At 37.7% G+C, this 23,222-nt stretch overlaps 1 protein-coding gene and 1 long non-coding RNA gene across 3 annotated transcripts in view; one reads left to right on the top strand and one right to left on the bottom strand.

Annotated features, from left to right (window-relative positions):
* Positions 1 to 1,786: 1,786 nt before the first annotated feature.
* LOC135254695 (scrapie-responsive protein 1-like) lies at positions 1,787 to 6,411 on the bottom strand. Its single transcript, XM_064335108.1, has 3 exons — positions 4,423 to 6,411; positions 3,616 to 3,860; positions 1,787 to 3,005 (listed from the first exon to the last, which is right to left on the bottom strand). The coding sequence occupies exons 1-3, from the start codon at positions 4,597 to 4,599 to the stop codon at positions 2,951 to 2,953; spliced, it is 477 nt and encodes a 158-aa protein (XP_064191178.1). The 5' UTR covers positions 4,600 to 6,411; the 3' UTR covers positions 1,787 to 2,950.
* A 4,900-nt stretch (positions 6,412 to 11,311) lies between these two features.
* The window catches only part of LOC135254696 (uncharacterized), a 26,745-nt gene continuing 14,834 nt past the window's right edge, over positions 11,312 to 23,222 (top strand). The window contains exons 1-2 of one of the 2 annotated variants that reach the window (XR_010329949.1): positions 11,312 to 11,447; positions 12,433 to 12,632. This is a non-coding gene — a long non-coding RNA (uncharacterized LOC135254696). The remainder of the gene's footprint in view (positions 11,448 to 12,432; positions 12,633 to 23,222) is intronic. The other variant, XR_010329948.1, reaches the window with a different exon arrangement.

The raw sequence follows: 23,222 nt of genomic DNA, 5'->3' as shown, positions 1-23,222 counted from the left end.
TGCCAATCTTAAACGAAAGCTATGGGGGAAAAAATTACTGTTTGAACTGTTATGGACACTGGGTGAGTGGGCGGCAATAAACTACAGCGGTGATTTCAACCATGGCCTACTGGCGACGTTTCGTTCAGACGTTCTAGGCGTGTTGTATGAGCTAGTAACAAAGTTGCACAAATGGACTCAGCGGGAGAATAGCTGCCAGTTATTCTGCTAAATGAGCTCCACCCGCTTTCCTGCGTCTTCATGCAGTGAAATCCACGCGTATCTTTGTTTTGTTTTTCCAAGGGATGCTCTATTTTGAAACGCATTAATTCCGGTGTTATTTGTGTTTGAAATTTTGTTCGGCTAAAAGTTAATAATGATTGCCAGTTTGTACGATAAACAGATATAGAAATTAGTTGGTAAACATAGCTGTGAGTCGGTTCGTTGTTCTGTGAAGCAGAAGTATACGCACAATACAACAGTACCAATTGGATCCAAGCCTCAGTTAAGTGTTTTGTTTTACTTTCAGTTAATTAAGATTTATAAACCAAAATAACCAATCTATAGTGGTTGCCAATATTCGAGAGCACAGGTCTCAATTAGGCTAGTAGAAGCAGTCATAATCACACAGAGACTCAAACAGTCAGGACTCAGGAGACCTTCCAAAAAAAGTGTTTTACATCATGCAAGATGCTCCCATTAGAAAACATTTCATTGGAATGTATGCATTGTCCACACTACTGTGATCGCATAACCACATAACGCACATCCTTCGGTTATTAAATTAGCTATTTTTCAAAGAAACAAATAGTGATAATGTCACAGTCATAGGTATCTATGCAGGTATTTATCACATCATGTAGTCTTTTAAGCCATTCTTTCCATAAGACAAATCAAGAGGGTGTTTACATAATGTGAATAGTTTCTTATTCAAGAGTTTGTGAAGAAAATTCTGTTCAATATTCCATGCTAGTTATCAGGTTGGGACTGAGGCAAAAACCAGGCTATTGTTTGATAGCTCTAATAATATCTCTACTTTCCTTTGTAGGTTTACTTCTTGAATTCCTCTGGGCCAGATCTGTCTTTCCTAAGAACACAACAGAGTCTTTCTAGAGTTGTAACAGATCTTCAATTTCAATTATCCTAATTTTTATTTTTGATAGCATGTGCAGCATGTGAAACCCGCAGTTGCACCGTAAGGATGTGTGTTCTTATTTGTGTTTTTTCTGCATTCCATTCTCTTCACATGCATGCTGTTATGCCTTGTTTGATCTCGTATCATTGATAGGAGCAAGTCCAAAGAAGTAAAAAAAAACCTGCAACATTTGAGATTATGGAAGTGGACATGAAAGCATACATGCAGCAATTTTACTGGCTTAGCACAGTTTTCTGTTTTGTTCTTCTGTAAAAGTAATATTTAAATGGTGTAATGTGTTCTATTTGCTCATCGGCCCCCCTCCCCAAATGACCCAGAATAACCCCACCCCCTCCCTACAAGCTGTTTTTCCAAAGAGGTTTACTTTAATCTGTACAATGCTTGTACATTGAAGACTTTTTATTACAATGTGTTGGTTGCACCTCCTGATATGTCAACCTACCCAGTCTGCTATCACTTTAGCAGATCAAATTTGAATACTGGTTTGCAAGAAGAAACTTGCTAAAAATGAAACTAATATGATTTCATTCACAACGGAAGCATGAGAAGCTAGAGGCAGTTTCTTGGTTTCACATCCTGTTGTAATGCTGCCACACACATTTCAGATCTACCAGTATTAATCCTACAAAAAAACTTAATTGACAACACAAGGACACTGCAAATGTCTTTTTTTGTCATATTCTTTTTTTTTTTACAATAATGCAGTACAATTTAAGGAATATATTGTGACATTTAGAGCAGCTTATAAACACATTCCATCTTTCTTTATTAGTTTTCCTATAGATTAAAATACACTTCGCTAAATACCAAGTTGCAGAGTTTAAAACATAAACACCTTGTCTTACAGCCACCAGATTGAATGTAATACCAATGACATTGTTATACAGCATTGAGTTTGCATAAAATGATAATTACGGCAGCAGACTCTGTTTACTGAGTAACCAGCGAGTCTGCATTACTTTTGTGTTATTACTCTTGTTTAAATACTGATGGTAATGTGTTGGGAATGGAAAAAATATATAGTTGCACACTGTAGTTCATGAAAAATGATACAATTTAATAATCAAAACATTAATGTTTTGGCCCAAAGGGGTGTTCCTCAGGATGTCATCATAAAAAACTGTCCACTGCAGTATGTAGGCTGATTTTTCCTATTGATTTGCATTCTGCCCAGCACTTGTACCCATACTGTATTTTGGACATGAGTGTTCTAACTTAGCTCATGTTTTTACAGTGCCCATACCGATAAAATATGGGATTTATTTCCTTTCGTAATAGTTCACTCATGTCCATTATCTAAGCGTTCCTGCTGGTATAACTCATCTTTCTTTATCGGTAACGTATAGCATTTCCTGAAATGTCACAGTTGGCGTCAGTCTAGTTAGATATGACTATACAACTGTAGCAAATCAATCACAAAGAGAGGGCTGTTCAATTGTCATAAAGGTAAGAATAAGACTTGCATGAAATATGTATGACCAGTTTGAATAGCTGTTGTGGCACATGTTCAGTGAATGTGGCCAAATACAAGTAATGCTCATATGGAATTCTAGTAATGTTACATACATTAGTATAGTGATCCATTTATGTATCTCATTCCCAAATGAAGCACGGCCAGGCTGATTTGATTCCATGTTGGTGCTGGCATTTTAGTAGGCTAATAATTTGGTTATATCCATATAAAATACAAAATGAACTTCACAGCGCACAGGTCACAAGAGCTAATTGTATAGCTATTCAGACCAGCACCAACATGGTGTCAGGTAAGATTTTTCCATCAACTCAAGCTGAAGGCCGACTGCAGACAGATCTCTCTCAGCGAGTTGTGCACGGTATCACAAAGGAGATCTTGGGTCCGAAGAAAACATCCCTGGAAATAGAATGATAGAAAGGATGAATTTATTAGTACCCTTGTTTAACATCTTAGCCTACTGTATGATCTTCTGTTCTGAACTCTTCCTGGCAATAGCTTGGCAGACTAAATCTTGACCAAATCCTAAAACCTGTTTAACATTTGATAGACTTACATAATTAATTTCACACAAAAACAGGCAAAGCGGCCTTGACCTCGAGACCTTTCTCTTAAATGCTTATTTGGATTTCGGTACTTTAAAGCGGAATTAGCTGAACATGTTTAAATCAATTACACTTAAACGACTAGCAACAGAAAATACTTTATATCAGAAATGTATATTAGGCCTACCTGAAACCATGACGTAAACTGTGTGAATGACCTTTTAACCAACTAGAAAAACGCAACCCACGCGTTAAAAAAATATTACACCGTGTATTAATAGGTGACTCGGTTATGATAACGACAATGTAGTCTGTGTTCAAGAACTGCCCGAGACTGGATCTTATTCGGCTGGACCATGCTCGGCGCCTACTAGCCTGCCCTACTGAGATTTGACTCCACAGAGAAACCCTCTGTTTCACTTTTTGAAACATATGCTCCATCCACTGGTTCAAAGTGGCATTACCTGGGACAGCAGAGAAGCTCATTGAAATTGCAGTAGCAGACCATATCGCATTTGTTTCCTTCCCAGAAGTGATTCTGGAGAGAATCGATGGGTCGCATCAGATCGATGCCATTTGCGACATGGTGACAGTTTCTGTCCTTCAAAACCTTCTTGTAGCAGGACACGCGACTTGAAGGCATCGCGTCGCTGGTCAAAAGTCCCAGCAGGAGAATAGCAGCAACAACTGACGGTTTCATTTTATCAACCTGAGAAAGAGCTTACAGTTAAGACGAATTCTGTCAAGAACAATTTCCACAACGCGGACGGCTAAGTGATCAATAGTTTTGTAGAATTCCAATTCAAGTGTGTAATTTGGAACTTCTGCAGCCTACAGTTTATACGGTACTGCTGTCAAAGAATTAGGTTAATTCCAATTTCTCAAAACTAAACATGCAAACAAGATAAATTGAATTAGGCTACTTCATTACTACTACTATTTAAATATCTAAGAAGGCTATTTACACACCACACAACAACGTCAACGATAAGGATATAGTCTATGTCACATGACTTAAATAGGCTACCTATTTATGATAGCCTACAATTTGTTTAATTGCTTAGGCGTTTACCGTTTAAAGCATAGTAGGCTAGTTCTGATGAATTGCATTAAATAAGTTACTTCCCATTGAGGACATTGGACACTCACATGTAGGTGCACGCGTCCATCAACAAATTTCTGTCAGAAAGGTTTTTAAAACTTTTATATCAGTAGGCTATTTACCTTCCAAATATGCCAATATATTGAAGCCCATTCAAAATGAACCTTACCTTAAGTGTGTGCTCGTTGCCGAAGGGGGCAGGTTCTGTGTGGATTTCTTGTGCACATGGGGGTTTGTATAAGACTTCTACAAGAGGGCCTTTGTGCCCTCTCTCAGCCCCCATGCTAAGGGTGACAGTTTCTTCTCTCACTCCACTTGCCGCGAGTAGGGAAATAACCGCGCTCATTGATTAACGCAGCACATAGACAGGAACAACATCGGCATACATTCATCGAGGTTCAAACGCCCGGTTCTGTCCTTTTGGGATGCATGTCGTAACTGCACGGAGAGCAGTTTTAAGGTAGGCTTCATAATGAAGTTTGCTAAATTAAATAGAAGAGGTTAGATCTAATCAAGGCTATTCATCAAATATTTTGAGATTTCAATAGCTATGATTATCACTGTTGTAGCATCGGCCAACAAGAATGGGAAAAGTCATCCATTGTTTTCGTAATGCTGATCTCCCTCGTCGAATTGTTTTCTGCCTACTGCAAAAGCAGTTCACAGTATTTGCCACACCTGGCCACTAGAGGGAGATAACTATATACAATGGTGAATTTAGGCAGCCGACTGGTTAAAGCTTACATTTTGGACGAGACCTCAGCTCAGCTACAAATGAATCTCAATAAAAACGCATTTTCAATTAACAAAAACGACAAGTTACTCACTCATACAAAGCGCTGTCTATAAGTTATTAAATCTAGAAAAATCTAGGCCTGTCGTTAAAAATATTGATATCAAATGAGGCCAAGTTACAACAAACAATTAGAGAAAAGCTCCTTACCAGGACACTTCGGGACTGGCCCGAAATAAAGAACACTGGAGGACACTTTGCTCAGGGCAAAAGACACTGTTTAATTAACAGGGTAGGACTGACGTTTTGACCTGTTTTCGTTTGTCCTACCCTGTTCATTAATTAGTGCCTTTTGCCCTGAGCAAAGTGAGCTCTTGTGTTCCTTATTCCTAAGCAATGTTACCCAGTGTTATTATTAAAATGTAAGTTGGCCCTGTGTTTTTTCTTTTCTTTTTTCTTTATCCTACCATCCGAAGAGGATGTGGTCATTCAAACTTTGTGTCACATAAAGTATCTCATTTCAAAAGGCATCACTTAAATGAATGTTTTAAACAATTGTCAAGTTACTTTTAAGGCAATAACTTCCTGAGCACAGAAAATGAGCTAAGTAGTGTTCAGGAAAGTGCGAAGGATAAAATAATAATAACATTTGTATTTGACTTCACTCCATTTAAGAACAATTTAAAGGAGAAAGTACCAGAAAGAACAACCCCTTGTAGTTCACACAGTGCAGTGCCTTGAGTGGTTGCTAAAATAAGGACCCTGGTTTTCAGTTGACCAGGATTTTTAGGATTTGACTCCATCCTCCAGCGGCAAGATATATCTCATAATGCTGCCAGTCGAGAAATCAAGAATTCAGTGAACAAAATGTTTCATTTTTAGGCAGCTAAACTACAGAACCATGAATAAGATCAATCCCAAAATGCACAACAGCCAACCAACTGTTCAATGTTGCAGAACTTGTGTAACTCTGTCAATAAACTCTCCAGAGCTACAGACCTACACGGCCATAAAATAACCAACGTTAAAAGAACTGCATGAATAACAATCATCCACAGAACATCAAAAAGACATTTCATTTTTTAAGAATTACAATGTACCCATCTGAACATTGGGTGGCAGTGTAACATAATGGGTAAAGAACAGGGCTTGCACCTTGAAGGTTGTAGGGTTGATTTGAGCCGCAGTAGGAGAGGCAAATTCTGTCATCTGGGATTCTCCTGATATTTCTTCTCACAAGGGTGTTGTTTTTTTCTTTTCTCACCACCATTGTTTTTTTTACTTCCCACTGGGGAGTGCCCACATTGTACCCTTGAGCTACTTAACCGGAATAGATTCAGTAACCTGCAAATTTCAGTGCATTCATTTTAGGTATTAACTGTAATACAAATTTACTGCAACTACTACTACTATGACTAATTATTATTATTATTATTATTATTATTATTATTATTATTATTATTATTATTATTATTGGGATAGCATTAACTTGCTGTCTTATGAAAATGTGCTTAAAATATCATATCCAGATGTATATAGCAGCACCAGGGTAAATTTATTTTCAATTTTCAAAATTCATGAAAAATAAAGATACAGTCATTGTATTGAAAACGATATGCAATGTTTTATGGATTTTTTTTTCAATTAATGAATTCAATTTCAATTAATTTACTGCATTGGCTGAATTGCATGAATGTATTTGACTCCAGTGCTGGTGTATAATCCATGAGATGGAATAGCTCCATTTGCATCTTCAATAGAGTAGGCCTCTCTTAGGTTTCTTCATTATTTTACTTTGCGTGTTCATGGAGGATGAAGAGATGCAGGAGACATCTGCTGAGTTATAAGCTACAGAATCTTGTCAGCAAAATGTAAGGTCCCTGCCTCTAACAGGGTAAAAGTCACTATTTGTTATTTGTTTGTATTTTAAAATGAGTGTGAGGGCAGTACTTGTGCAATTTTAAATCATGGCATTACAGAGCGAATGTAGAATTTGATTCAGTTACACTTGCAAAAAAGCTTACGGTGATACTTGTTAGGCGGTGTGGGAGTCCTAAACTTTACTCATTGATAAATCGGCATGACACATTATCATATGAAGTGCCCCTATTTTCACATAGCAAACTTGCAGCTCTGCACAAACAATCACTATGATGACCACTGAGTCTTAAAGCAAGCCATGGGTGCAGAATCTTGTCATTGCCTTGTGATGTAATTGCCACCATCTTTTTGAAGGGAGCTAAAGTATCTATTTGGCTTGAATATACTCATGACATTCTGATTATATACATCCACCCTATAAGCAAATGACACTTTTCATTTTAGAACTCTGCATTTTCCATTTTACTGCTCAGTTTATTTTTGGGTGGCAAAGAATTGGTACTCGTACTCTAGCACCATCTGGTGGTGTCATTTTACTCACCCACCAGATTTTTTAGGGAACTGTCACCAGCTTTTTTGTTATCTTCCTCATACACAATCACTGGACATTAGCAACGCTCATAATGCAAAATGACTGTAATGTTACATTTTTAGTTTGTTAATGTAACAAGACATTTTGTTTACCATTCAACATTAACCAAACTGCATACTGAAATTATCATTCAAATAATAGTGTGTTGGGTTGAGATAACTAAATTTTATTTCAAATTAATCACTATATAAAATCTTTTTTTTTTTCAAATGTATCACAATATCAGCTTCAATATAGGTATGCGAGTGTTTGCAGGGTTGTTCAAGACGTTTAAAGCGGGATTTTTTGACCATGCTGAAACAAGCTGCTTTCCATTTGAAAATGATTCTTTCTGGAATCAATAAAAGGGGAAAATGAGTTTACATGCCAGACCCCTCCATCTTCCTTCAAACTGCATGCTCACAATAGCAAAGACAATGCATAATTGTTCTCCTAAATGGAGGATGTAATTGTTTTTTTCTTTTGTTTCAAAAATAGATTAATGAAATATCTGAATTGTGGTATGATGTAAAACACAGGCCCCATGACAGCTGTGAGTTCACTTAAGTCCGACATGATGGAGGAAGTTTGGTCACATTTAATACCTTTGACATGCACTGAATTTTAAAAAGGCTGTAATGTAATGCGCTTGGAATAACCACATTGCACGCAATAATGCAAACATGTCAGTACATAACGCTTATGATTATATTATATGAAATAGTGATTAATGTGTCCATATGTGTGTGGACAAGCACACACGTGTGTGCATGTTTGTGCACATGTAGGCGTGTGTGTGCCTGTACGTGTGTGTGTGTGTGTGTGTGTGTGCGTATGTGTACAAATATCATTTTGTTATGCCAATCTGAAATCCCTCCGTGATGTGACACAGAGCAGGTACAATCAAAGTCAGACAGCTGATAGGCATCACTGATGCAATGCAGAGGTGTGGGCCCACAGCTGGAATGTCACTCTGGTCTCTGAAAATGGCAGGATCAAGTGTGAAAAGGTAACTGGCTCCCAGCTGATAAAATGAAAGAAGTGAGTTGAGCCAACACAGCCCCTTACACTACACACTCGGCTTAACAGAAAGAATATCAGACACAACACAGCAAAAAGGAGTTTTTCATTTTTAACTAATGTCCCAATGCTGTGCCTTCTACAGAAATCGTCAGAGAGACTGATGAGAAATCACTTAGAACACTTACATCTAAGCACTGCATTAGATACAGTCAAATGATACTTTCACATATCCCTTACTGTGGTTGTAAATAGCCTTTTGTTATTAAGGTGAGGTTTGATGCCATTTGTTGAGGTAACTTTATTATGTTGAGATTTTAACTTTCCCAAGGCAAGCCACTCATTTAAATCTAACCATTACATATTTTTCTTGTTTCATTTTTTTTTTCTTTTAATTAAAATGTGATGTCCACCAAACTCATTTAGTCATGGAAGATACAAACATGTGACATCAGCCAAACTGCATAACTAAAAATGTGTGCCTAGAGAAATTCAACATCTCTCTGAGCTGACATAGAGGAGGCCAGATACATTAATAAAAATGCAAATCAATTTTTGCCATTCATGTCCCCTACCTATATTCTAAGGTTTATATAAAATATATTCCCTTTCATAATTAAAAATGTATAGATTTCTACCTTTGCATGTCGGGAGGCATATTTGTACAGATATGCTCCTGGTGTGATTAAACTCATTTAACTTTTGTATCTGTTTTTCTAGAAACTTCTGTCCCACCGTCAGCTAAATGATCATGTTGAGTTGCTCTGTGAATTGCCGTGAGCGATCTTTGTCTGAGAAACACACAATTTTTCTGCCCAGCGTAACTACACTTAAAACAGTTCAGGCAGCTCACATTTGCAGCGGAACTAGGGTATGTTCAAAGAAAATAAAATTGCATTTATTAAAAAAATATTTGTGCATAAAATTTATGTTTTTAATAAATCGATTTTGGTTATTTCATATCACATGGCATCGCAGAGAACTGTACAGCTGGTGGTGATTGGTTAACGTCAGTTCTTCCTTCTCCCAGAGTCGTTCTTGTTTGATCTTATCTGGACTGGTGCATCTGTGACACACAAAAGAGATCTGAAATAGCAAAACACCAATGGATGAGTTGTTTCCAAACGAATGCAATAAATCACATCGCTGAAGACAGATAACCTACAAGCGCTTTAATCTCCTCATATGTTCACTGTACAAATAAAAGCATTTGGTATGATCTTGACACAAGCTACAGCTGGCTATTGTGTATGCCTATATAGTTTACAATGAGCTCTACTATATGACGTGATGTTTATGGTCTTAGTTTTTTCACGTAGCCTAGAACAATTAGGGCAAAATTAAGGCGCATACTTTACACCGCTAAAGAATACAGCAGGGATGTGCTAGGCTATAGGACAACATGAAGTTACAGATTTGCGTGAAAAATCACTGCGCTCTCTGGTTACTATGGCATCAGCCAACACAGAGGTGGCCTCATCCGTCTTTAACGTACGGCGTTTCGTTTATAGCTGCGACCCAGACATGCTGTAGGCCTATTATTATGACGACGCTTAAATGTAGCCTGTTTAGCTATAAAGGTAGGCCTATTTGGCGATATAAAATGGCACTCTTTGCATTAGGCTTTTGGTAAATGCAATATGGCATACTAAATTCGATTAAAATGAATATATTCACATGATTGTTGTTGATTTACAGTTCAGAAGCTCTCTGCAAGCCTATTTGACATCCAGGATTCAGGAAACGTCCTGTTATCGAACGCAATAAAAACCAATCTCATGACTTCGAGAAATAGCACAATATGGTGTAATCTAAGAACGTGTCGCTGACACAGAATCCGCTCTCTCGGGGAATTCATTGGAATTTCAACCGTGCGCTCAGCATTATTCTCTCGTCTTCAACTTGTCACGGGTGTACAACCCAACAGGGTTTTTCTCTCTTAGGCTACTTGAAAACGTGTATTTACAATTTGTAATGTCTCCACTGGGCGTTGAATGGAACCTGCAATCACGGCTAGATGCCAGCTCACTCTGCCTTGGAAAAAAAACTTAGTCCAGGACTCCAGGCACCAAGTCAGATATTTCACATTTAGAAATATGTGCAAAACTCATAAACGGCAAACCACCTTTCACATAATCCTTCCTTCGATTTATTTATTTGTTTTTCCAGATTGTTATGTAAATAATTTATTTGCCAGTTGGTTTTTGTTTCCTCATCAGCATGTTATTTGTTAATAATAATAAAATAATAATAATAATCGTCATCATCCATCACATCAGGGAGCCCTATGATAAATATTCAAAACAGCGAATATATTTTCAATTTAAAGAAAAAGGTCGAAATATAGAAAACCGCATTTTCAGTGACAGTTTGGGGCAGACAGCTCTCAAGATTCTGGAATTTTAAAAGCATTGGTTATCAGTCGTCTGGGAATTTGAGCAGTTGCCACCACTGCCGGCCAGGCGAACGAAGCAGTAGAAAGGCGAGACGTGAGCCGATCGGTCACAATTCCACGCCATCGCACAAAATGATGATGTTCACTGCTGGTTGTCTACGAAGTGTGCACAGTTAGTGCATCGATCCGCTGGCGTGTAAGTCAATGGTGCACTGACAAAGATAAGAAATGCTAGAAAAACCTAATTAAAAGTTGAGTGGATACTGAACATTTTACTGCGTTTACACTTGGTAATCCAGTACACCAGATTAGAAAAGCGAATCTGCACAGAACAGGTATAGGTAAGCATCACATTTATGGAGAGAAAAACAGCGCAGTGATATAATCAGCCAATCGTCCTCATTGTATCAAACGAGAGACTGGTTTGTCAATTTGCAGGTGGAAAAGACGTCCTTACACTTAATGGGGAAAAGAGAGCTCGATGGGCGTGCTTGGGCTGTCCGTCAGATCTCGGATATGCTCTGATGACCTCACGTCCTGTGACAAATCAGTATTAACCACTGGCGCAGAGCTGCAAGCGTTTGCGTTTCTCGGGTAGGCCATATTACTTCTCTTTAAAGGATAACTGTTTTTTTCTACTTGGACTCATTTTCCCGAACTATGTCCACCATGCTGATAGTTAATGACGATATTTTTTCACATCTTTCTTTGTGGCGCTTTGGTCAGCCCGAGAACCACTGCACTCTACTTTTGCAATTAACCAAGGCTCGTTTGCGTGGCCGCATTAGACTCTATTGCAAAGCAGAGTGGAGCTGCTGTCGCTCGGGGTAGCTATCCTTTAAGGGTATTGGCTGCCAGAATGCACGAGAGAACTCAGGATGATGATGTGTGGACAATTTATGGTGCTATTCTGCAGTCTATAAGAACGTAATTTTCATTTCTACCCAAGATTCTTTATTAGGCTTCTTCAAACTATTTTACTCGCCTGTAAATGTGTATTATTGCAGCCTTGTTTTGTAGTTTTATTTAAGCCAATCAAAGTCCGGAGTTTATGTACATATTACAATTTATGTTTTGCAAGTTGCCAAGTATTTCTGGCTTGATATGTAAGCGAATTGAATGGGCTAAGCAAGGCGACGCCGCCAATATATATGTAAAACCATTTCGATCACACGTTGTTAAAAAAAGCCAATAAGCAGTCAGGCGTGACCATAAATTTTACATTTCGAGGATATGCTAATACAATCAGTACTTGAATAATAAAATAAGTATGTCTATTAGGCTTATGCATGTATGCATATTTTTGTAGTATACAACTTATCTGAGCATCTTGTGTGTTTCTGTAGAAAATGACACGTTGCACCGAATAAGAAACCCAAGCCAATAAATTATTTTTAATTTAATAAAGCGGCCCCATTTACGTAGTCTACAGTCATTTACATTTGTTCTAAATGAAAGACGTGCTACTCTTCGCGGTCGTAAATCAGACATGCTTAATGTTTTTTTTTACATTTTTAGGCCCTGTTGCACTGCACGAAAATCCAGAGTTAGGGTTTTGAATTTAGGAATCTTGTTCCAGGTCCTTGATGCCTGAACCCATTCTTTGCATAATATGATGTAAGAGGGGCTGGCCAAAGAGAGCAGACCTGCTGGAATACGATTGGAGGGGAGTGGAAACCCTCAGGAATTCAGTGATTTGTACCAGTGGATTGGCTGGACCACAGCTGAGTGGCAGGGCTTTTAATTCCACTTTGCAGAGTGATCAAGGTCAACAAACAGGTATCTATACTGCCCTATTTGAGCACAACCTGCACAAGGCATACAACAGGCACTGTAATGTATTGGTGGAAAGAGGTTTCATAAACCCCACAATAGGTGGAGCTAAAATGAGGTGTCACAGACTTTGAAATAATCCAAAGGATTTGCTTTCATACAGCAAGTGATTGAACAGCTTACCATAACTTTAGCCATTTTGGGATTTTGTGATGTCACACTCTCCCATCACTCTTACAAAGGCCGCAGAGGAGGAGTTGGCAGGCACTTTGAGCATCAGGTTGCTGGTTAAATGTCTACATGATAGGGTTCAAACTTTGGGGTGGGAGATGTATGACGAAGCAAAGCAGACCAGACGTGGAGCCCAAAAGTTATCTTGAGGAACAGTTGACTGCAGAAAATAACAGATGTGGTTTTAACATAGCAAGAGAATATGTAAAGGTACTATCATATTTTGATGGGTAATATTATACTTGGAGGAATATCCAGGGAGATGCGATGACAAATTAGATTTATTTGAAGGATAATGAATCCTTTCATTTTGCTGTGAAACCTTTTGCAGCAAAAGTGTGATTTAATGCATGTTTACTTCCCCATGAATCATGCAGAGTGCCTAGCAGTGTGTCATATGTCAGCCTTAGTGTAAAGGTGCAGTAGTTTATGTCTAGTCCTGGATTATGCGCTCATGACAGAGATGCATGTGGAACGGGATGGGGTTCAACAATCACCATGGTTAAATGCAGGCTCTGGTAGGCTGCTGGAATTGCCTCCTGCAGTAGGACCATGATCGATAGGACAAAAATGCACCCCCAGTCTCTGAACTTCTCAAGCTTTGGGATGGGCTTGCAGCTCAGAGCAGAAACTGGTGGGGTTGCCTCTTTCTGTCTCCATGCCCTTTAACCTCTACAGGCTCAGAGTTTCAGAACAGACTAAAATCGGTGACTTGTGTAGTTTGGAGGCACCCTTGGCACCCAGCTTTACCAGAAATGGTGCAGCATTTGTCAAAAATGGCTTTCTTCTCTGGGCATGTTGCTGTCGTCAGGCATTCAAAGTAAGTCTTGTTGTATTGTTGGCAGGTATACAAAAGGAACTGGCTTTGCACTATTGCGTACATAGTTTCATTCTCACTGGTGTACTTTTGTGAAGCCTTCACTGAAACGTATGGTCACTGCTGTTTCCAAACATCAGACTTCAATCAGGATCTCATTGCAGTTTAGCCTAGGGCAGCATTCCTGTGTTATATTTATTCTTTGCACATTGGTTGTCCCGTGTTGTCTTATGTGTTACCAAAATGACCGCACTGATGTCTGTATTTCAGTGCTCTTCATTTTTACTCGGATTCATACACAACTTAAAGCTGTGCAGACAAACATTGTATTTGATATTTATACACATGAATTCTTTGTCAGTCCAGCAAAGAATCCATGTGCATACATTGCCTAAATTGTCTCCCACAAACAGAGCAAAGGAGCCTATTTAATATTGCCTGGCCTACAACAGTTCTCTTCGTACATTTACAATGCACTGGGACATCCACAATGGTTCTGAAATATGGCGCTACATTGAAAAAACACAGCTTTACTTGAGACAATGTCCTTTTTTCCAAACCGAAGAGACTATAGGCAAGTTTCTTGTCCAATGCAGTGGCGTCCAAGTGGCGTATGAGCTTTTTAAAATAAGAAACACAAGGAAACGGTCTCGATAACGCGAAGCTTTATACCACAGACGCTCACCTGGACCGAGAAAGTTAATTTTTTCAGAGAACACAATGAGTGTTCCCTAGTTGGTAAGGCCAGTGGTAAATTGTAGGCCGGAACTTAATATCACAAAATCAGATTTTTACCATGAATTTTATGTTGCAGAAAACCATGACGAAAAGTGACATTTGAAAACGCAATCAATGCAGACAACTGATTTATTTGCGGTTTAAGTGACAATGCGTATCGGTGATATTTTGGTGGACCTCGGCGTTTGATTCGCAAGCATGTTTCTTGACTTTTTTTGAAGTCTGCAAGGTTGTTGAGCGTAGAGAAATTGAAAAATTGAGCTTGTCGACGTTACGTTCACGGCTTATTCAACAACAACGTGTTAGTGCTTCTTTGAAGTTTTTTTTTTTACTTTTTTTAAATTTTCATTCGAGAAATTGAGATACAAAATGCATTTAGGATATCCAGCTAAACGTAGATTAGCCTGTCATATGTAGACTACAACTGTGGAGCATATATTAAAAGTAATGCAGAATGCATGGTGTAGTTAAAATAGAAATAAAAAACAGCTAAATATATCCATATACATGAGGAAATTCTGGAATCGTGGTTACATTAGAGGCCCATAGCCTTTGAGAGTTCGCAAACAAAGACGGCCAAGGCTATTCTTCGCGTTTGTGTCTAACTCGCCAATGGGATAACTTGAAATAGCTGCAACTACAGGTAATGGGTAGCATCACTGGATCTCTACAGATGTCCCAGGACTGTCCATCGGTCCCTGGTACTCTTTAAAGGCGCAGCACGACAACATGTTGGGAGGCTGCGAGCCATCTGGCTGGGAAAACAAAAATGATAAACTTGTAAACTTTGCATGTGGGAAGTGAAACCGAATATATATGGACAAGTGCGCTCTTTAGAATATGACCATTAGTATTGTCTGACAGACTTTGAGGACCGCAACAATTCGAGGTGTTGAGAAATGTCCGTCAGTGTCATTACCGACTGAATATGCGCACGAGTACATTCTTTTCAACGAATCATAATTGCTTTTTTTTACGCGTGTATCCAAAATAACTGATATCTTTAAACATTGTATGCTCTGTAACTTAATTATATATATTATTGTTTTCGTTGCATCTATACCTACCCTATATGTTTTTGTTGGTCTTTACAAAAAAATCTAGTCTTATCCCTGTAATGCAATTTTACGGCCATCACCTGGCCCATTAAGTTAGTGCATTGTCTTTTTTTACAACCAATGTTCATTTAGCGATCTAAAATCATTCAGATATTAATTGCAGCAGAGTAATACTGAAAAACTATTACTGTTAATAAACGTACCTTAACATGGTACAATCTAAAAACATCCAATTAACTTATCGTCTCTCTTCTAATTTGTGACATCGAGAGTGCCAGAAGATTTATATAAAACTGTACAATTGTACAATTAATACGTTTAAAAATCTGGCTACTAAGTGTTAGTGAGGAAGTAAAACATCAATTCGATGGCACTCTATATGGTCTCAGATGTAGGACTACCATTTAATTTGCAATGTAGGCCAACGCATTAAATGTTCATTAAATAACCTATTAACATACAACATGTAAACGTTCCAGAGATATATCAAATTGCGCTTAAAGAAAATTCAAAATTATGAATAACATTCAATAACACTACAACAATGTGATGTGTATCTAAAGTCCTTTTGATTGGCCTGTGGCTCACCTACACGCTGGGAGGTACGCAACAATTCAGAACATTTGGCATTTAACTCTTGAGCTTTAGAGCTTTAATTTAAATGAAATTATAATTTCTTGAAAGCCTTAATTTATTGCCGAGGTCAATTGAATGTAATATCAGTAGGTGAAATTGGTGCGAAAAATATACGTTTATTCATTAAATGAATATCAGGCTATATATAAAAGATGAACGATGAGGGTACTGTTTATTTATTTTATTTTTTTAAGTGCTGTTGTTTTTGCAAATGTTTGTTTCCACTGTGATCTTCCATTCTAAAACGAATACTGTTTAAATTCCAGTGATAATGTCCTGTGATAATTTTAACAAATAGCCTATTAATATAAGGATATCAGATTAAAATTTAATTATACCGCACTTATATGTATTGACAAGTAAATAAAACATTTTTTTTTCTGGAAAAAAAGGCCTAATTACATTACATTACATTACAGTCAATGCAAACGAAAGTAGATTATTGCACTTTCAAATGAGAAATGAAAGAACTGCATAAATTCTGACGTCTGACGGCAACAAACCTGAAAGAAACATCAAATGATTGTATCGACTAAATCACACTTCCATATGTTGAGTCAACATTCTTGCTAACTTTCATAAATTGTTAGCTTTTACACGCGTAGGGACTGCATTATCTCCTCCGTCTCAATCGCCATAAATTGATGTCTGTCAATATAGCTTCGAGATGGAATCTGTAAATTACTGGAAATTTGTTAAATTTGCAAATACTGGAAACAGCAACGATAGGTACATGTGTCCTGAGATGCAGAACAAACGTGGGCCTATATGCCTACATAAATTTAAACACTGTTATAACGCGGATTAGACTTTCTGACGGAGGCAATGCGGGTGAAAACAAGTGATTTTTTGAATGTCGGCTTTCGACGTCCTAAAAACGGTCAAAATCGATAGTGCGTCACCAGGGTTCTGTATTTTGAGCGAAGGGGCTCTTGTATATTTAAGACTACTCTTGTAGGCCAGTAACCCAACAATTCTTGCAAGACTAGGTAATTAGTCGGTCAATACTTGGTAAAACATTTGTCTGACTTATTATACATAAATATTTTAAGCAGTAGCCTATCAATACTTTGATCCGTAGCTTGTGTTCACAATTCCGCCGAACCTTCCCACGATCCTTAATCATATCTCTTATCACTAAGTCTGAATTTATTAATGCACATACATGTATCCTCCTAATCAATATGCTCCCTGTGAAGGGGCAATACTGACGCTTGGCATTGAAACAAACGCCAATAATTTGATATACAATTGGATAAAATATGTGCCCGGATGACCCCAGTGTGATTATCTGGATTATTTACTCGAAGTTAATTAAATTTATTTTACACACACACACGCACACGCACACGCACACACAACATTAAATGAATGTTTCGTGTATCTGATGTCCGCAACATGTTCATGATTCGTTTGGGAAAAACTGGGCGTACAATGATATGGTTGTTCATCAGACCGCTCCTTCCTACGTTTTCCATTCCACTTAAATGAATGACATAAATGTTTCGAATCTGCCCGGGGTCATTCGGTGTCAATCCGCAGCGTTTAGTTAAAAAAACACGACTATTAGGCCTAATAAATGTTAACAGGGTGTCCCATCCTTAATTATGGCCCGTCTTTTTAAAAACCAATTGAGGACATTGCTGATACATAACGATTACGTAATGGGAGAGATCTCTTTAAGAGCCAGCATAATAGCAAATAAAAATGCATGGAAATAATTCTAATGTGCTTCCATTCCATATAGGCTTACAAATGCATGATATCGCTTTAGTCGAAACGTCCCGTTTTATAGTTAAGGAATAACAAGATAAAACATTTTGATCATAACGCACAGCACAGAAATGTAGCCTATAATGTGTTCTCAAGCTTACATTTGTGCCTTCTCGATACCAATGCTTCTGCTTTTAGCCTACTTTTTATCGATTTGTAGACGGACGATTTATGGGTCTGTCAACAAGTTGCAAAGCGTGGACACCAGAAATGAGCCGATCATAACTATAGAAATAAAGCTATTAGCTATAGTCATTACTACAGTCTCTTGTAGAAGAGGCCTATGACGTTCAGCATTTGGCAGTACTGAAGTACAAGCGCGCACGGGCACTTACGATTCATCTCCCAGCTCGATGGAATTATACAGCCAGAAATAGTAGCCATACATAATATAATGTGGACGTGTAGGCTATTGCACGTTTAATTGAGATATACTTTGCAGCGAACATAAACTGAATCGTACTTTTTATTTTGTAAATGGCATTCGATTTTTTCGTCGCTCAGTGTGTCGCCTAATGTAAAATATGACCCTAACATACGCAGACGTATTAAAGTTCTATGAAATACCATACAAAAGTTTCAGTGTTTGAAGAAAACATTTTTACAATGATATTTTCCCGTCCTTTAATTTCTGCCCAATGAATAAATAAAATCGAGCTAAAAATGCTAAATGTGTATACATACCTGTACACTGTTGTAAATGTTTTCATATGCATCTTTCACTCTGTATCTTTTCTCTCTCTCTTCCTGCGGTGGATGTTCGGTTTTTAAAAAACATATTGTTGTTGCTTTGTCTGGCCTTTTATTTTGAAGTACAGTCATTTCTGTGTTTCAACGATCTCCCAATAAAAGAGGTTATTTAATCTCAAATATCTCTCTCACTCACGCGCACGCAACGCACGGACGGACGGACGCAATACACGTGTAGGTGTGCGCTTGGCATACATATAATCCTATCCTCACTCTCACTGTCATCTTGAATCTAAAACAATGGCGCTTTTGTTTACTTTGGTTTAATCTTTTATTTGCTGTAGCTGGAAAAGAACATGCGACCTAAAATGCAGCCATTTATTGGTCGGCGTTTTCCGCGTGGCTGGATTTATGCTCACGTTTAAGGGTTTAAAATGTTTATCACCGACAAAACAGTGCAGTCACCTCCCGCTTGCCGGAATAAATGGAGTGTTAGAAGAGTCCCTTGAAATGACACGCAAGCCCTGCCACTTGGGAGGTCCGCCTCTCCTCCAGCTACAACGAATGCGCTGCAGGAAGCTCAAACAGTGATCAAAATTGCTCGTGTTGAGAAGCCGGAACATATAAAATGCGAATATATACAATACACTATTAATTAGATTCACCTTCTTAAATGCAGACAAAATAAATAAATAATAATAAATTTTAAAAAATAAAAAAGGAAATCTGGGCAAATTCACAATTTTTGTTCACAAATTCACATTTTTTTGTTAGGAATGGTTCTTGATGATGTTTGCATCCTAAGAAACGTTTGGAGGCTCGGGGGTCCAATAATTGTTTAATTAATCACGAGGTTTGTCTAAACGTCTATTTTTATTAAAATATATTTAGGAACGTAAAGGATTAAATAAATACATAAAAAAGCAGGTCCTTAACAATCCTTTCGCGATGCAGTAAATGATTCTTCTTTCCCTTGGAAATGATAAAAATAAACACTATGCTTTCAGATAATTCAGAAAATGAATGCAAATGAAATGAAACATTATTTTAAATTATAAATGCATCGTATGAGGGGAACATTTATTATTATTATTATTATTATTATTATTATGAATGAATAATCGTATTTATCATATTTGCCGATATAAATGTGCTGTTAATGATGGAATTTTATTTTAGGCTATGCTGTCTTTTCCCTGAATGAGTAAAAGTATTTGAATTAATTTAAGGTAAACACTAGTGCTACAATGAACAGTGATTTCGAATAAATACGACGGAGTTTAGAGGTTACACATTGATACCCACATTAATATCACAGTCGAGTCTCCGAAAACAGATTCGGTATCCCGAATCCCTTACCTGAAGACTTGAGTCTGTATCCAGGTCTGCAAGTCGTCCGCCTCGTGATGGACCTCGGGAGCGGAAACTTGAATCAAGAAATCGACACAGCTTTTCTTCCATAAAATGTAAGAATTTCTACCAGCTTAGTGTCCGGCGAGCCAGCGCTCTGCTGAGCAAGAAGAAGGTTTTTGAGGACGGTTTGGAGAGTGAGGGAGTTTTTTGGTGAGAAACTCAATCTCACATACAGTAGCGGCTCCATCTGGGAACTGTCACGACTGACAGCACCATAGGGCACAGGCCTGATCTTCTCCATAACATTACACAAAAAAAGAGTAAGAAAAAAGTACAGTTCGACAAAAAGGTCAACTGTCTGGTTGTACCGTTGCTTTTGGGAAAGAAAAAAAAAAAACTTCTGGACAAAGGAACGATGGAGAGATTTTCATTTGTTTAGTCTTTGGTTTATGGTAGCTATTACAAAGAAGTAGGCAGCTGTCTTGGAGGCGATGGCCAGGTCTAAATTTACTTAAGCCAGCACATGCAGTATGAAGAGAGTGGACGTTTAATCTCATGTTTCCTTCGGGAAAATCGTTGTGGACTTATCTAAAACGCCACTAAGTTTACTAGGTTAGTAATAATAAATGCGACCATTGCTTCAAACGCAGGGATTTGAAGTGTCAGCTCAAGCCTATCCCCATCTCCGTATTCAAATCAAAACGGGACCTTTTTGTTTCATTGACGCTTGATTCAACCACAGAAACCGCGTTGGCCTTAATTTCTTTTAACTCTATTATTTGAGCTTTACTTGAATTCTATCATGGTCGGGTATTTCATAGTGAGTTAAAACGAAACGTGCCATGTCAGTATTATTATTTCTGTTTAATAGAGGACGCATATAAATACTTGCAGAAATTCCTTGATGATAGCAATCTGTAGGCTACATACCGTTACGTTGTTTCAAATAATACGACAGGCGAGGTTAATGGTCTGTTCAAGTAAACTCAAGTAAAGTCACGAAGGAAAAAAGAAATGAATACCATCGTGACCTGTATTTTACGCTCTATAATGCTAATTTCGTAACAAAAATAAATATAAATTATTTATTTACTTATTATTTTCATCAGTACTGTTTACGGTTTGGTACTGGACAAGCATTTTGTGACAAATCAACTACTCACAGACCATTTTGTGAGTCAGTTTGTGGTAAATACGTGTTATCCAGTCAAGTTCAACTAAACATTCCATAATCTTTATTTATGTATTTATTTATTTTAAATGACCAAATAAATGGCGGACATGCGGCGATTTTCCGCTGAACAGGATAATTTGAGAGGATGAAATGACATGTCGGCTATTTACCCCGTCTGTGACCCGCACAGATAACCCGAAGGTGATGGAGTCTTAAATGTATTTCAGCGTCTGGTTCTGAAACAGGCAACATAATTAAGAATGAAGCTAGGGAGTTACAAAACCTTTGTCATGTCGACTTCTTTTGACAGTTATATAGGCCTAGTGTATACGTGGGAGAGTTACCCTGCCTTAAGGTACCCAGTAGCTTGTACTTCTTTGTTAAACAGAAAACAGGTTGTTGCGCAAAGGGCAATACTCTATCGATCATATGAAATTGCCGTGGCTTATTGCGTGCGTGCAGCCAAATCAAACCGGTTAAAAATGTTTATGCAGCATAACTTATGCTTTCCTATACTGTACAGTGCTTAATGAGCAAAACGTTATGGTGCATGAAATTCGTGGTGGAAAGTGTAAGAACCTACTTTTTTCCCTTAAGTCCTCAGGATTGGCTGAATCCATCGCCACCCACGATCAACATTAAAATAGACCTATAGATAGTGCTTAAACATAATGAATGTGAAGTTTCATTCAGTATTTTTTACAAAATAAATATTTATAAAATATATATAAAGACCTATTTATTACATAGCTGAGACGAAACACTGGAGAAAACTTGCATTTGTGGTTATTTAACTTTTTTGTTGTTGCTCCGTTTCTGCTAAATAATGACAGAGAAAACAATAAAATACGAGGTATAAGGCTAGAAATTTTTATACAAATACATTTCCACAGGCCAATTTAAAGAGAAACTGACCCACATACCAGACTATGGACCCTATTGCCTTTGGAATGAAACGTGCAGCGTGATGACGTCTACTGCTGGAGCACGATGGCTCCTGGCCGTCTGATCTGACGTCAACATGTCTACGGCCTCTCACTGGAAAGACAGGAAAGAACTGGAGGAGGGCCCTTGGTTCTAATCGTTAACAGATGCTTGTAATACCAAGAAAATCTTATGTTGTGCTTGCGTTCTACAGTGTATTGCTTTCAGATCTCTTGCATGTATCGACCGTACCTTGGTTTCAAAGATGGTATGTCAATAAGAACAAACCTTCAAATGTAATGCTGCTTTACGTCAATAATGATATAGGTATCTTGTCATTTATGTTCATGTCACAATTGGAAAACTTATTTTGAATTATTTAAAGGTGGCTAAGCGTTCAAACTATGTAGATGGAGGAGCAATGGATTTCTAAACCAACTTATATTTGTAATGTTTAATACAATTTAACTTGATTTCAAATATGGAGTTTATTTGGTTAGTTTGTAACAAGAGAAGTGTTTTGATACATTTGAGTGAGGGTGGTAAAATAGGCGGCAGTATTTTCCTTCAATGGCGGTCCTGAGAGAACAAATCTGCTCATGCTATATAAGAGAGCTGTACCACTTCGGTCACAGCAATAGGTCACAATAAGGTCATGGGTTTGTATGTGCCCTTCAACAAATTGGAATATCCCGTTAATATTATCTTAGACTCCATCTTGACATTGACAACAGATTTGCTTCTTCTTAGTGAGCCGTCTTTATTTCAGCATGCTGGGTTGTTAGATTGTAAATAGATATTCTATCCAAGGTAACTTGTAACGAATGTGTTTTTTTGTGGGTTAAAGTATTTATTTATTTATTTATTCATTTATCCTACTTGCATATCATGGCAATCTCCGTGCCACAAACTGATATTATTAGCCTATTAACACTCTATTTCAATCTGTTTTACAAACAGAAAATTCCACTGTAAACTACCCTACTTCCATCAAATTCAACACCATTTAAATAATACGACTTAGTAGAGAAGCTTATAATTAACCTAAAAATAAAGGATAAATATCATGTGGCATATACAATTGCCATAAAGACTCGAAAAAAGCGTTCGATTAGAAAATAATAATCATAGATATTGACGAAAATATACCATGATCGTCACGACCATGCCTGTTGTATTATGGGCCCTAATCCATCGAAGTC

This window comes from Anguilla rostrata, chromosome 5 (genome assembly GCF_018555375.3).
Source record: "Anguilla rostrata isolate EN2019 chromosome 5, ASM1855537v3, whole genome shotgun sequence".
In the NCBI taxonomy this organism is placed as follows: Eukaryota; Metazoa; Chordata; class Actinopteri; order Anguilliformes; family Anguillidae; genus Anguilla; species Anguilla rostrata.
The sequence above is the reverse complement of the archived record's forward strand: the minus strand, read 5'-3'. Positions and strand labels throughout refer to the sequence as shown.

Bases quoted from the DNA above. Each gene is read 5' to 3' on its own strand.
- LOC135254695 (XM_064335108.1), bottom strand. From the start codon at position 4,599: ATGAGCGCGGTTATTTCCCTACTCGCGGCAAGTGGAGTGAGAGAAGAA. The intron at 3,861-4,422 runs GTAAGGTTCATT...GCTCTTTCTCAG, and splicing joins GCAACGAGCACACACTTAAG to GTTGATAAAATGAAACCGTC. The intron at 3,006-3,615 runs GTAATGCCACTT...TTCTATTTCCAG, and splicing joins GAGCTTCTCTGCTGTCCCAG to GGATGTTTTCTTCGGACCCA.